The sequence below is a fragment of the Oncorhynchus kisutch genome, linkage group LG27 (genome assembly GCF_002021735.2).
Source record: "Oncorhynchus kisutch isolate 150728-3 linkage group LG27, Okis_V2, whole genome shotgun sequence".
NCBI lineage: Eukaryota > Metazoa > Chordata > Actinopteri > Salmoniformes > Salmonidae > Oncorhynchus > Oncorhynchus kisutch.
The window spans coordinates 14,364,778-14,380,883 of record NC_034200.2 but is presented as its reverse complement, the minus strand read 5'-3'; the positions used below and the strand labels follow the sequence as shown (position 1 = coordinate 14,380,883).

Genomic DNA, 16,106 nt, shown 5'->3' with positions numbered 1-16,106 from the left:
TACTCCCAAGTACTTGTAGGAGATGACTACCTCAAGCTCTAAACCCTCAGAGGTAGTAATCACACCTGTGGGGAGAGGGACATTCTTCTTACCAAACCACAACCTGTTTTGGAGGTGTACAGAACAAGGTTAAGGGCAGAGAAAGCTTGTTGAACACTAAGAAAGCTTTCTTGTAGAGCATTTAACACAAAATCCAGGGAGGGGCCAGCTGAGTATAGGACTGTATCATCTGCATATAAATTGATGAGAGAGCCTACTACTGCCTACGCTATGTTGTTGATGTAAAGGGGGTAAAGTGGGCTTTACTTTTCTTAGGTAGCGGAATGACTTTTGCTTCCCTCCAAGCCTGGGGGCAGACATTTTCTAGTTGGCTTAAGTTGAAAATATGGTAAATATGAGTGGCAATATTATCCACTATTATTATCAGTAATTTTCCATCCAAGTTGTCAAACCCCGGTGGCTTGTCATTGTTGATAAACCAAAAAATGATTCACCTCTTCCAGAATCACTTTACGGAATTCAAAATTGCAATGCTTGTCTTTCAGAATTTGATCAGATATACATGGATGTACGTTGTCAGAAAGAATCTGAAAAAAAATCAAGGTTGAATCACGATGACGTCAGTGATCTTCAGGGCGTAGCTCTAGAATGAGGCCTGAGTTCCCAATTTACAATTCCGAGTTGGATGACGAGTTAAAGTGTATTTTCCCAGTCGGAGCTCGTATTTTCCAGAGTTCCCAGTTGTCTTCAACTCACTGAAGTCAGATTTACCAGTTCCGAGTTTCCAGTTGTTTTGTGCGCTGCATAAATCATGCTGGATTGACAGCATGGCAAATGTTGAATGTTTATCCTTTTAAGCTTGGAAAAGAGACCATTAAACCCAGACTTGGGACCACACACCCACTCCACTGAATAGCAGGCTAGTGATTACTTTGCAATGCTTGCAGTTAGCCACTGATTCCTTCCAAACCACTCATTGTTGTATTTGTGATTTCCAACTTGTGTGTATTGTTTATGTCCAATGGCCGATGAGCACCGATACGTTTTATCTATAATTTATTTTCATTACTTCTATTCATATGTCAAGGATTAAAAAGGATTTGCCAGTAGACTGTCGGCTTGATTCATGATGATGACTGCTAAGCTAAGATTTTGGAAGTATGATGTTGACAGGATCAGTCCAATCAAAGCTACTGTAGATATAACGTCATTTAACGTCATTATATCTGTGGCCAATAACCATGAGTCTTCTTGGATGGGCACCTTTAATGTAACTCTATGGCAGCACCCGAGGGGCTTTAATTTTTTAGCTCTACCCTTAGATTTGGAGGTGAAATAGTGTCCCCATGAGTGACAAAACACTGAGCCAATCACAGCGCAACTAATGAACATTACCAACTCCTACGCTTCGTATTTTCCACTGGCTGCCCAAACCACCACAGAAACACCTGCATTTTGGAGCTGCCTTACTCAAGAAAACAAAAAAGAGAACATGTTTGTATGCAGCTTTATTTAATTTTTTTACATTGTTTGCAAACTGATATATGTCACGTATTGACGGCAAAATAACATGCCAAACAGTCAACCCCCCAAAAATGTGGGTCTCAAAACAGAGCACAGCCCCACCTGCCCGGAATGACGGGTCGCCACTGAGAACTACTGATAATTATATCCAGTTTAAGTTTCAACAATTCACATGTAAGAATAAATAGGTATATCAGCAAATCACAAACAGTTCAGAAGGTTAGAAAATAGTTATCAGTCTCAGCAGCCTTTTAGAAAAATAAGCTAAAGGTTGTTCACCCATTAGCCACAACTTGTTTCTTTGATAGATGGAAGTTGCCATGGAGGTGATCGAGGAGCCACTCTCAGTACTACCTCTAATGACCCCTTGGAACCTTTGCTGCACCCCTTAGAGCCCTTTAAGACTCCATTGGCCTTGCTTCTACTTATCCGAATCTTCTGCTGCATATTAATTACATTTTTGTGTGAAAATATAAATAATTAGACAGAAGCACAGACTCGTCTAGACTATCTTTGTGTGCTGTAGCGTTAAGATTTCCTTTCACTGGAACTAAGGGACCTAGCCCAAACCATTACCATGAAAAACAGTCCCAGACCATTATTCCTCCTCCACCAAACATTACAGTTGGCACTATGCATTTGCGCAGGTACCGTTCTCCTTGCATTCGCCCAACCCAAATTAGTCCATCGGACTGCCAGATGGTGAAGTGTGATTCATCACTCCAGAGAATGCGTTTCCACTGCTCCAGTCCAATGGCAGCAAGCTTTACACCACTACAGGCGGAGCTTGACATTGTGCATGGTGATCTTGTGTGCGGCTGCTCGGCCATGGAAACCAATTTCATGAAGCTCCCAACGAACAGTTATTGTGTGGATGTTGCTTCCAGAGGCAGTTTGGAACTCGGTAGTGTGTTGCAATGGAGGACAGATGATTTTTACACGCTACGCGCTTCAGGACTCGGCGGTCCCATTCTGTGAGGTTGTGTGGCCTACCACTTCGCGGCTGAGCCATTGTTGCTCATAGACATTTCCACTTCACAATAACAGCACTTACAGTTGACCAGTGCAGAAATTTGACGAACTGACTTGTTGGAAAGGTGGCATCCTATGACGGTGCCACGTTGAAAGTCACTGCGCACTTCAGGAAGGCCATTCTACTGCCAATGTTTGTCTATGTAGATTGCATGGCTGTGTGTATAGCATGTATAGCATCATCTTTCCTCATGTCTAGGTCTACAGACAATGTCACGACTCCGACCGAAGGTGGCTCCCCTTCCCGTTCGGGTGGCGCTCGGCGGTCGTCGTCGCCGGCCTACTAGCTGCCACTGATTATTTTCTCCCCCTCCTTATGTGTTTATTGAGTACACCTGTTTTGAGTTGGTTATAATTAGTGAGGCTTTATTAGTCAGCCGGCCCGCCTGGTTCTTTGTGCGGGATTGATTATTGTAACCCTGGTGTTTGCATTAGATGTACATGTTCGTGTATTTAGTGCTAGACTGTTTTCGTTTCCCTGTGTCTGGTGGGGTGACCGTAGTTCACCGTGTGTGCATTAAAGAAAGCACTTTATTGAACTCTGCTTTCCTGCGCCTGATTTCATCCTCACGACACCCAGGACCTTACAGACAAGTTGTGTGATTTGTTTTGTTTGGGTGTAGACAGATACAGTTCAGGGAAATACATATTGAAACAGACAGAATCTATTATTAAAATAAACATTTAAAATACTCTTAAAATCCTGAAAGCTACCCCTTGCTTAGCCTGCCACTTCCCGGCTGTTCAGGAGAGGCGTGTATACGTGAGGGACTTGGTATAGAGAAACGCGGGGACACGCTCTCCCAAAGGAAGGAGGTACTGTAGCGACATCAGTCCAACATCTAGCAACCTTGCTAGGTTCGGGAAAAAAACTGTAATTCATAAGATTGTATTCCACGAAGCACTATACCTCTTTTTCCACCAACTGCACACATTCGACTGCCTTCTGCAAGTGGCTCAGCTCGAATAATAAACACTATACTGTATCCCACGCAGATCATTTCCCTCTGGATCCTGTTAAGTGTTTTCCTCTACCGGTGAGGTTGAGTTGAGGCTAGGACACTGTTGATTAGGCGCTGTCATTTCCTATAAAAATACTTTGAACAAAGATGCTTTAATGAACATTGTTAGTAGAGGAGTAAGTGTTATCTGGGTATATGAAACCGCAATCTGGACTCAGGGGTAGATGTAACATAGTAAATGTAAATCCGGGACACTGCAATTAGTATGGTATGTTACGTTTCATATGGTAGGCCTATGTGTTCATTTAAGAATGTCCATCATCAGTACAGTATGTTATGAATTTGCAAAAGGAATGATATGTTACGAATTCCAAACTGCTTAAGCTAAGCGGCTGACATTGGGGTTTAGGGTTAGTGGAAGAGTTAGCTAACCTGCTAAGCTACTAAAGTTGTCCATGATGAGATTCGAACACACAACCTTTGAGTTGCTAGATGTTCACATTATACGTTTACCCATCTACCCCGACCATCCACCCTACTTTAGTTTCTGCCTTCTGTCTTATGTAACCATACCAGTTCTCTGTCACATTTCCATTGCAGTCTTCTGGAGCAGTTTTCTCATGGCTTCTGGAAAGTGCCACTCGTTTAGCCGACAGAAACCTTCACCGGTTTTCCCCACTAAGCAACTAGCCTTCTCAGGTCTCTCCTCCACCCATTACTGGGTCTGAGCCACCAAAGGCTCCCACCAGTAGCTCTGACAGATTGAAAACCTTGGTCATTGGTGACTCCATTACCCATAATATTAGTCTTAAAAAGAATCATCCAGTGATCATACATTGTTTACTAAGGGGCAGGGCTACTGAAACTAAAACTGGCGGGTGTACTGTAGATGGTACATGGATATTGTTATCCATGTCAGCACCAATGGGATGTTAGGATGAAACAGTCAGAGGTCACCAAGCGCAATAACTTCAGCGTGTAATTTAGCTGGAAAGATGTGTTGGCATCAAGTAATTGTTTTGACCTTTTTTTATTCCGTTAAAATAACAATAATTATTCTTATAAAAGGGACCCACTAGGAACAACTGGTTGAATCAATGTTGTTTCACATCATTTCAACCAAAGAAATATATGTAATGAAGTTGAATCTATGTGGAAAACTGATTGGATTCGCAAAAAGTCACCACCTCTTTTTTTCACCTAAATTTGAAGCAAAATCCAATGACATGGTGTCATTTGTTGTTCATTTCATGTTGAATTCACGCTAGTTGACATCTCAACCAAATGTAAATCAAAACTAAACATTGAACTGCCTCAACATTCTGTTCTATCCAGCCTCTTCCCTGAGTGCCTTATGCTGTTTTTCCTCACCAGAATGCCTCACTCTACCCTTGGAGGAGTGGACCATCTATGGTCTGTGGCAGGCCAAGAGACCAACCTGTCATGTTCCTCACTAATCAGACCCGTGTGGAAGTGTCCTTAGCATGGTTTTATCTACGCACTGCAGATTCACTTTCTCTTATGTATCCTGCCTTTGTGACTTCATGTGTTGAATTGTTATATTCAACATCTTCTGTGAGCCATTTAGAATCAATATAGGCAGGATACCGTTAATTAAATGCAAATAAGGCAGGTACTTGTGACTGAGAATACACACTGAGTGCACAAAACATTAGGAACACCTGCTCTTTCCATGACAGGTGAATCCAGTTGAAAGTTATGATACCTTGATTGATGTCACTTGTTAAATCCACTTAAATCAGTGTAGATGAAGGGGAGGACTCAGGATAAAGAAGGATTTTTAAACCTTGAAACAATTGAGACATGGATTGTGTATGTGTGCCATTCAGAGGGTGAATGGGCAAGACGAAAGATTTAAGTGCGTATGAACGAGGTATGGTAGTAGGTGCCAGGCGCATCGGTTTGAATGTGTCAAGAACTGCAACGCTGCTGTTTTTTTTAGCGCTCAACAGTATCCCATGTGCATCAAGAATGATCGACCACCCAAGGGACATACAGCCAACTTGACACAACTGCGGGAAGCATTGGAGTCAACATGTGACATCATCACAGTGTAACGCTTTCGATACCTTGTGGAGTCCATGCACAGACGAATTGAGGCTGTTCTGAGGGCAAAGGGGGGTGCAACTCAATATTAGGCAGGTGTTCCTAATGTTTTGTACAGTCAGTGTATATCTACATCTATAGCCACTGATGCATTTAAAAACGGTCTGTGTCACGTGTATCATGGAGTGTTTTTAAAAAATAAAACACTTGAATACTTTTCCTTTTTCTCTCTCTTTAAATATCCATCTATTCTACGTTTGACAGATGTCAGAAGCTATTACATGTAACAGACAAAAATACCCTGATGGGATAAGAAATGAGAAACCACTTTCCCACAAGCATTTTCCTTTTCTTTTTAAATCTCGGAGGTTGCTTTATTTCACTTGAGAAACCGACACCCATACAGAGAGAGAACACCACCACCGCCACCATCCTTATACTTCAAACTCATGATGAGTTCAGAATTTTTTGTGGCCCCCACACCCATGAAAGTTGCCCATCCCTGCCTCAGAGAGAGTTCAGAGGAGGGCCCTCAAGATCATCCTCGGTTCTGACTACACCTCATACGCAGTGGCCTGTCAAACCCGACAGATGCAACCAGTGCAGCAGAGATGAAATGAGCTTTGTCTGAAATTTGCCCTCAAGCTGCAGAGTTCAAACAAATTCTCCAGCTGGCTGCCACCTACAATGGATGAGCGACCCGGAGTAAGGACAATGCAGTGTGGGCAACTGCAGGAGCAAAAAAAAAGCCCAATACCGTCACTTGCTAGTTTTTTGAAAGGACACTAGATGGGGGAGTTGTTCAAATTGAAACGTTTTTATTAAAGGAGCAATGCAATGCAGTTTTATATACATTTCCACACTATGATGTTGGAATAATACTGTAAAATTGTAAAAATTATCATAATGAACTTTTAGTGTAAGAGCTGTTTGAGACCTGTAATTTCATTTTGTTTGGCTGGGTGGGGATTTTGGATTTGTATAACTTAATAGACCAATAACAAAGAAAGTTTGCCCTGCTCTCTGCCAGTAATAGCTAGTTTTCACCCATTAGGCTCCTCCAATTAGGCCCCTCTCTCAGACCACTCCCAGACAGTACTTGCTAAATTCTTGCTAAATTTTTGTTTATTTTTGACCATTTTAATTTGAAACGATCACTGTGAAGTATTTCATTTTTACTCAGAAATGATTTGATATTGACATAAAAACGGCCGCATTGGACCTTTAAAGTTTTCTCTATTAATCATGTTCATTTTCTTATGTAAGCTGCACTGCAATTCTGTTTTCTTCACTGTAAACTGCCAAATGACTCCATTGTGGCACATGTTTTTGTGTACATAATATTTTAAAAGTAGCTAAATATCCTTTCTTGCATTATGGCTCTTACATTTCGGGTTCCTAGGCGGGCACGTACTAATTACTCTTACTTGAATCTGTGTTCGGTCCTAGATGTTCCAGCAAAGGATAAACTGCCGGCCTAATAGATCTAACAGAGTATAGATATTTATTTGAAACAGCATAATGAACAATAAACACAAAAACGTTAAAAAAACTGAATTCCTGAACTGCCGTGAAACATGAAATAAATAACACATTTTACAGACATTATCTTTTGTAAACTTATTTTGCAGTTTATTGGCGTAAACATAATCTAGAAGTAATTTTCATAATATTCAACAATTGGCATGTAAGAGTAGGTAGGTACTAGGCACAGTTGATACAAAAAAAAAGATCAATAACCTTATGACATTTCTTTGATAGATGGGTTCTTTGCAGTTATCCAGAGGTTGTAGCGTGCTGATCTATGCAAAGCGATTTCCATCACTGTGATCTCTGATAAATTCATCAATGAAAAGAGGCACCCCCAGGAGGAGAGCCACCCCCAGGACGACCGATAAAGGAGCCACCCCCAGGACGACCAATTAAGGAGCCACCCCCAGGACGACCAATTAAGGAGCCACCCCCAGGACGACCAATTAAGGAGCCACCCCCAGGACGAGAGCGACAATTTTCGCCTCTGGAGCATATTCTGACTTTGCTTCTTCTTGTCCGAATCTTCTGCTGCAATCATGAAAAATATTCATTGCATTTTTTTTGCGTGAAAAATCGGAATAATTAGACAAGTATAATCAGAAAAATAAGGTGCATGTTTACTATCTCAAGGAACATGAAGTTCAATCTCCATGAGATTCATAAGCAGATAATGCACTTTCCACATCTACATTTTTAGATTGCAGACCAACTGATCTGACACTGTTAGGCACCATTATCATGACATCCTAACTAATGTCGGTACGGGGGTGTTGAGAAATAACTTGCATTGCTCAGTACCTGCAAAGCATCTTCTGCGTCCATGTATTCACAAACAAATGTAGACAGGTCAGTGTTCAGGTTGTTGCTAGCCTCCAGAATCGGATGTCTGACCTTCATGCTGCACATCATTAGTTTCTAGAGGAAGGAGTAATTGACAATTAGCCATTTGATAACCTCAGCATATTATTTGTCATTTCCTGCTTCCCGTGATTATTATTCCCCCACAATACTGTAAAATCCAATTGTTCTTACCCCATTTTTCTTCAGAGGGCATGATTTGCCTGGCTGCCCCTGTGATTTACTGCAGAAAGTCTCCTGCATGGGGAAGGTCAGTCTTACAGACACCTCAGACTGGTCCACATCCTCTGTATTCAACTGATTTCCGAGAGACAAAGACAATACTGCGACTTATAGTATTGTCATTCATTTCAATTGTCATTCCCCCACATTGAGTCTGTTTCTTTTCCACAATAAAGGACTTGGAAAATGTGTACACTATGGTGCATATTAAACAGACATTTATCCCTTGACTTGACTGAAAGAAAAATATTAAATAAAACATGACACAAACCTTTTTTGAAGGAAGGACACATTCATACTGTCAGAATACTCACAGTCTCGACTTGGAGCTGGTTCAGAATTGGACGGAAAGCCTGCTCTTCCCCAGGAAGCAGCTGAGGCAAAGCAACTGAGATGATGTCTTCATATCTGGTCTCAGTCTGGTTCTGAGATCTGACCTGCAGGACAGCCACAGAGAGCAGGATGAGAGATCTCATCTGGACCTTCATCTTCATGTCTGATTCCTACTTCCTACTTCTGCTGTTTTATAGTCTGTCTGTTGTTCTTACAATGAAATCCAGGGTTGAGCAATCCAGGCTTCTAGGGATCCCCCGCCTGAAGTGTTTATACAGAACATGGCCTAATGTGTTTCCTGAAATGTTCCTACATGTTTCAACAAAGCCTAATTTGTCTGCTCAATAGATCAATCAGAGCATTGGCCTACCCGTCTGAAGTTTGCTAGAGAGCATTTGGATGATCCAGAAGAAGATTGAGAGAATGTCATATGGTCAGATGAAACCAAAATATAACTTTATTGCTAAATTCGATATATATTTATTTTAAACAGCATAATGAACAATCATTCTGAACACAACAAATATAACTTTTGCAGCTGTTACTGTCCACTGTTATACTTTGCACTGAAATGCAAGCATAGATTTGATCCTCAAATCTATACAACTATGTTCAATCTGGGTGATCACACCTTAAATACGCTTCAGGGTTAACTATATTGTTGTTGTTACTATGATGACAATAGAAACAATATTGCTGATGACACAGTTTGTCAAAAGTGCACTTCATTGACATACGGAGTTGAGTGTTCTTGAGTGACGAATGTTTCTGAAGGTGTTGGCCAATTAGAAATAGGAAAAGGTCAGCCAGGAAAGTTGTGAAGCATCTCATGATTCATGTTCCCCCCGTCAATCAAAATGTGTGTTGCAACTCTGGTTTGAAAGACCTTTTATTCCCAAGCCTGTCTGCCACTAGGTCGAAGAACCACCAGCTCAAATACACAAACTCGCAACTCACAAGCACATACCATAAAACTTTCCAGCTACAGAAACTTTGGATTTCTGTATCTAGCTTATCTGTACATTTGACTGATTTGTATCATTTTGAACTGACGAGGAGAAGAATATTAGGAAACTATGCTGTTTCACATATTCATTTGGTAATGTGGGTAAATTGGATCTTCTGTTTGAATGTCACACATTTATAAATGGCTTTTTATCAATTAGTGGGCATCTATACTGTACAGAACAGTAAGCCTATATGCATGTTATGTTGTTACCTTTACTTTGACTGTACAGAGTAGCCATGCTGGAACATTTATTTCCCTGTCTGAAAGTTCCACAAGGTTTTCAGATTTGCACATTACTGTCACCTATGTAACTGTGTCAAGTCTCCTCTTAACGGCAGGTTCTACACTGATTGTACAAAATATTACAAACACTTGCTCTTACCATGACATAGACTGACCAGGTGAATCCAGGTGAAAGCTATGATCGCTTTATTGATGTCACTTGTTTAATCCACTTAAATCAGTGTAGATGAAGGGGAGGACTCAGGATGAAGAAGGATTTTTAAGCCTCGTAACAATTGAGACATGGATTGTGTATGTGTGGCATTCAGAGGGTGAATGGGCAAGACAAAAGATTTAAGTGCGTTTGAACGGGTACGGTGGTAAGTGCCAGGCGCACCGGTTTGAGTGTGTCAAGAACTGCAACGCTGCTGGGTTTTTCACGCTCAACAGTGTCCCATGTGTATCAAGAATGATCCACCACCCAAAGGACACAGCCAATTTGACACAACTGTGGGAAGCAACATGGGACATCATCAACGAATCGACGAATCGAGGCTGTTCTGAGGGCAAAGGGGGATGCAAACTCAATACTAGGATGGCGTTCCTCATGTTTTATACTCTCAGTGTATATACGTTAGTACTCCTGCATAGTATACTGCTGGACTCCTGCATAGTATACTGCTGGACTCCTGCATAGTATACTGCTGGACTCCTGCATAGTATACTGCTGGACTCCTGCATAGTATACTGCTGGACTCCTGCATACTATACTGCTGGATCATCACGTGGGACTGTCTCATTCTCACCACATCCTGGGCATGCAGTGAAATATCTTAATCCTGTTATCTTGTCAAAAACACGTGCACGGTGCACGTTTTGAACAGCCAACATGATACAGCCATCTACAGTGAGGTCGCTTGAAAGGCCAGAGGAGGGTCAGATCCTCTGCAACAAAGGCATTTCAACCACTTTGTGTCTTTTGGAGAACACTTTTATCTTGTCTAAAACAAAATGATAATGCAAATAAAAAAATCTATTTCTTTTCACACATTTATTTCCATTATGTCGTAATCTACACATGGAGATGTGTCATTGCAAATAAACAGTCACTCAATATAGTTCATGGTAAAAACGTCACAATGAAAAAAGGACACAAAGATACTGTAGGCAACTACATGCTGTAGTAAGTTCTGCTTGGAGGTGTCACACTAAGTAGATAATACACTGCATTCGGAAAGTATTCAGACCCCTTGACCTTACCACATTTGGTTACATTACAGCCTTATTCTAAAATTGATTAAGGAGTCGTCCCCCCCCCCTCATCAATCTACAGACAATACCCCATAATGACAAAGCAAAAACAGTATTTTGTTGAATCACTTTTGGCAGCGATTACATCCTTCAATCTTCTTGGGTATGACGCTACAAGCTTGGCACACCTGTATTTGGGGAGTTTCTCCCATTCTTCTCTGCAGATCCTCTCAAGCCCTGTCAGGTTGGATGGGGAGTGTCACTACACAGCTATTTCCAGGTCCCTTCAGAGATGTTCGATCGGATTCTTGTCTGGGCTCTGGCTTGGCCACTAGACATTCAGAGACTTGTCCCGAAGCCACTCCTGCGTTGTCTTGGCTGTGTGCTTAGGGTTGTTGTCCTTTTGGAAGGTGAACCTTCGCCCCAGTCTGAGGTCCTGAGCTCTCTGGAGAGTAAAAAAAAAAATCAAGGATCTCCCTGTACTTGCTCCGTTCATATTCCCTCAATCCTGACTAGCCTCCCAGTCCCTCCCACTGAAAAACATCCCTACAGCATGATGCTGCCACCACCATGCTTCACCGTAGGGATTGTGCCAGGTTTCCTCCAGACGTGATCCTTGGCATTCAGGCCAAAGAGTTCAATCTGGGTTTCATCAGACCAGAAAATCTTGTTTCTCATAGTCTGAGAATCCTTTAGGTGCCTTTTGGCTTCCGTCTGGCCACTCTGCCATAAAGGCCTGATTGGTGGAGTGCTGTAGCGATGGTTGTGCTTGCTTGATGCACACACAATCATACTGTAATATTACCTTACAGATTAGTGTATTTACTATGCCTGTGATATGTGGTTGTCCCACCTAGCTACTTAAGATGAATGCACTAACTGTAATTCACTCTGGATAAGAGCATCTGCTAAATGACTAAAATGTCAAACAGATTGCTTCTGACAATCTACTGTAATAATATACGGACAATTATTACAGTATTACTTTTATCCAAAGCATTGCATGTCTAAAAACAATCCACATAAAGTGACCCACAATCGATTTGCGTGATTGTGATTGTGCAACTTTCACTGTCCATCTTGAGTTGTTATGATTGGGAATGCTATCAGAGCTGGCCTTGCTTATAAAACCAGCCGGTCTGGAGGGGCATTGTAAATCTTTTCCACACCCCTCAGTAAATATCCGAAAAGCATTCACCAGCAAGCGACCACCCCTTCTCAAGCAACTGAGGTGCCATTTGTTCCTTAACAATGCTGCACGTGTATGTCTGTGTGAAGGAAAAGATTCATGACATTGAAGTGTCGGTCTCATTGATAATAAATAATAACGGTTCATGTGCTGAAGCAGATATAGTACAAACGTATTTAGTTTATGTGACCCTATCCAATTCACCTAACCCCTATCAGGTACAGTGTTGGCATAAAAATGTATACATCTTGCCTTGTCACCGAAGCACAGTATTAGCCTTTCCATGGTTTGTCAAAAGCATGACTTTCAGTTTACAATATGACTGACTCTGGTTTAATACTCAACATGAGTATTACATCTCTATATTACAGGGTCCTATTGGACAGATTATTCTCAAGTTAGCTCAGGACATGCAGTGAAGACCAGAAGTCAGAATTCAAGTAGTACGTGGCAACAGAGAGTTAGTAATGTTAAGATTACCCTCCGCTAGAGTTTCAGAGAGCTTAAATAAGGAGGCTTAAATGGGAGGCCTGCTGCTGTTGTCAGTCACACAGTAAGCTAAGCAGAGCAGCCATGGGGGAAAGCCCACAGTGGGAGGGATACACTCTTAGAAAAATGGTTCCAAAAGGGTTCTTCGGCCTGGATTTATGGTAGGAATGCCCCTCTTCATTCCCAGAATGTTTCTGTGGTATCAGTGCATTGGTACTGTACAATGTTTGAGGCACAATACAATTCCATTGGCTGACACTTCAGCACATACTGTATGTTACCCGCATTATAGTTGATGGGGTTATACTGTTGAAGTAGGACCTTTACATACATGTCACGACTTCTGCCGAAGTCGGTTCCTCTCCTTGTTCAGGCGGTGTTCGGCGGTCGACGTCACCGCTCTTCTAGCCATCGCCGATCCATTTTCCATGTTCCATTTGTTTTGTCTTGTTTTCACACTCACCTGGTATCAATATCCTAATTACATGTTGTATATGTTCCCTCTGTTTCCCCCATGTCCTTTTCGGGAATTGTTTATACAAGTACATGTGCATTGTGTGACTGGTGCGATACGGGTTTTGTTGCCCATGTGTTTGTTGTTTTTTGTATGCCGGTAGTCATGTTTAATAAACGGCTCTGGCTATTTACCAAGTTCTGCTCTCCTGCGTTTGACTTCACTGCCACCAATTACGTACCCCTTACAATACACCTTAGCCAAATATATTTAAACTCAGTTTTTAACCATTTCTGACATTTACTCCTTGTAAGAATCACCTGTTTCAGGTCAGCTAGTGTCACCACTTTATGTTAAGAATGTGAAATGTCAGAATAATAGTAGAGAGAATTTTTTTTTCTTCAGATTTTATTTATTTCAATTAGTATTCAGTAGCATTGCCTTGGGTCAAACGTTTCGGGGAGCTTTCCACAGACTTCCCACAATAAGTTGGGGGAATTTTGGCCCATTCCTCCTGACAAAGCTGGTGTAACTGAGTCAGGTTTGTAGACCTTCTTGCTCGCTCACACTTTTTCAGTTCTGCCCACACATTTTTTATTCGATTGAGGTCAGGGCTTTGTGATGGCCACTCCAATACCTTGACTTGTTGTCCTTAAGCCATTTTGCCACAACTTTGGAAGTATGCTTGGGGTCATTGTCCATTTGGAAGACTCATTTGCGACCAAGCTTTAACTTCCTGACTGATGTCTTGAGATGTTGCTTCAATATATCCACATAATTTTCTTTCCTCGTGATGCCATCTATTTTGTGAAGTGCACCCTCCTGCAGCAAAGCACCCCCACAACATGATGCTGCCACCCCGTGCTTCACCGTTGGGATGGTGTTCTTCAGCTTGCAAGCATTCCCCTTTTTCCTCCTTACATAACAATGGTCATTATGGCCAAACAGTTCTATTTTTGTTTCATCAGACCAGAGGACATTTCTCTAAAATTCCGATCTTTGTCCCCTTGTGTAGTTGCAAACTGGCTTTTTTTATGGTGGTTTTGCCGCAGGTGCTTCTTCCGTGCTGAACTGCCTTTCAGGTTATGTCGATATAGGACTCGTTTAACTGTGGATATAGATACTTTTGTATCTTTTTCCTCCAGCATCTTCACAAGGTCCTTTGCTGTTGTTCTGGGATTTATTTGCACTTTTCGCACCAAAGTACATTCATCTCTAGGAGACAGAATGTGTCTCCTTCCTGAGCGGTATGGCGGCTGTGTGGTCCCATGGTGTTTATACTTGCATACTATTGTTTGCACGTGGTACCTTCAGGCATTTGGAAATTGCTCCCAAGGATGAACCAGACCTGTGGAGGTCTACACAAAGTGTTCCTAGAGAACATTGGTTATGTATATGTGCTGTGTTGGTATTTATTTAAGTTATAATGCCAGAGAAGCCGGTGTTTGGAGGATATATTGGCACTGGTGTTCGTCGAGGGTTGGCAAACCGTGTCAATATATCCTCCAAACACCAGCTTTGAGGGAATTATCATTTTTATACAACTGGTTACCAACATATTCAAATAATGATTGAAATATTTTTATTAAAACATTATTTTGATAAATTAATGAATACTAGACTCCTCCATGTACATGTCCTCCAACTGCGTTTATTTTCAGCAAACTTAACATGTGTAAATATTTGTGTGAACATAACAAGACAAAAACTAAACAAGTTCCACAGACATGTGACTAACAGAAATGGAATAATGTGTCCCTGAACAAAGGGGGGGGGGGGACAAAAGCAACAGTCAGTATCTGGTGTGGCCACCAGCTGCATTAAGTACTGCAGTGCATCTCCTCCTCATGGACTACACCAGATTTGCCAATTCTTATTTTGAGATGTTACCCAACTCTTCCACCAAGGCACCTGCAAGTTCACGGACATTTCAGGGGGGAATGGCCCTAGCCCTCACCCTCCGATCCAACAGGTCCCAGATGAATCCAACCATCACCCCTGGTGAGACAAAACTGCGACTCATCAGTGAAGAGTAGTTTTTGTCAGCTCTGTCTGGTCCAGCGAGGGTGGGTTTGTGCCCATAGGCAATGTTGTTGCCGGTGATGTCTGGTGAGGACCTGCCTTATAACAGGTCTACAAGCCCTCAGTCCAGCCTCTCTCAGCCTATTGCGGACAGTCTGGGCACTGATGGAGGGATTGTTCATTTCTGGTGTAATTCGGGCAGTTGTTGTTGCCATCCTGTACCTGTCCCGCTGTGTGATGTTCGGATGTACCGATCCTGTGCAGGTGTTGTTACAGGTGGTCTTCCACTGCGAGGACGATCAGGTGTCCATCCTGTCTCCCTGTAGTTCTGTCTTAGGCGTCTCACAGTTCGGACATTGCAATTCATTGCCCTGGCCACGTCTGCAGTCCTCATGCCTCCATGCAGCATGCCTAAGGCACGTTCACGTAGATGAGCAGGGACCCTGGGCATCTTTATTTTTATGTTTTTCAGAGTCAGTAGAAAGGCCTCTTCAGTGTCCTAAGTTTTCTTAACTGTGACCTTAATTCCCTACAGTCTCTAAGCTGTTAGTGTTTAACGGCCGTTCCACAGGTGCATGTTCATTCATTGTTTATGGTTCATTGAACAAGCATGGGAAACAGTTTTTAAACCCTTTACAATGAAGATCTGTGAAGTTATTTGTATTTTATGAATTATCTTTGAAAGACAGGGTCCTGAAAAAGGGACGTTTCTTTTTTTGCTGAGTTTATTTAATCCTTCCACATCTAGGGTTGCTACCCAAGCCGGATGGTAGTTTGTTCTATCTGTTTGGTTGCTTGAGGCCTGGCATAGAAAATCTGCTCACTCGTCAGGACGCTGTTGTTCAGAGGATCTAGCCAACAACACAGCTAACACAATAACTTCAATCTGTTGCTGGAAAGACTGCAAACTAGCTGCACTCCATTTCGTTTGACCTTTTT

The 16,106-nt window shown here is 42.0% G+C and overlaps 1 protein-coding gene across 1 annotated transcript; it reads right to left on the bottom strand.

The window, feature by feature from the left end:
• Nucleotides 1–7,311: 7,311 nt before the first annotated feature.
• On the bottom strand, nt 7,312–8,692 carry LOC109872368 (uncharacterized). The gene is made up of 4 exons (XM_020463575.2): nt 8,513–8,692; nt 8,151–8,273; nt 7,917–8,033; nt 7,312–7,646 (listed from the first exon to the last, which is right to left on the bottom strand). Exons 1-4 carry the CDS (start codon nt 8,690–8,692, stop codon nt 7,431–7,433), a joined length of 636 nt encoding a protein of 211 aa, XP_020319164.1. The 3' UTR covers nt 7,312–7,430.
• Nucleotides 8,693–16,106: the final 7,414 nt, after the last annotated feature.

Excerpts from the sequence above, each read along its gene's own strand:
- LOC109872368 (XM_020463575.2), bottom strand. The coding sequence starts at position 8,692 with ATGAAGATGAAGGTCCAGATGAGATCTCTCATCCTGCTCTCTGTGGCT. Across the intron at positions 8,034-8,150 it reads GCCCTCTGAAGAAAAATGGG|AAACTAATGATGTGCAGCAT; the intron begins GTAAGAACAATT and ends TCCTTCCTCTAG. Across the intron at positions 7,647-7,916 it reads ACGCAGAAGATGCTTTGCAG|CAGAAGATTCGGACAAGAAG; the intron begins GTACTGAGCAAT and ends TCATGATTGCAG.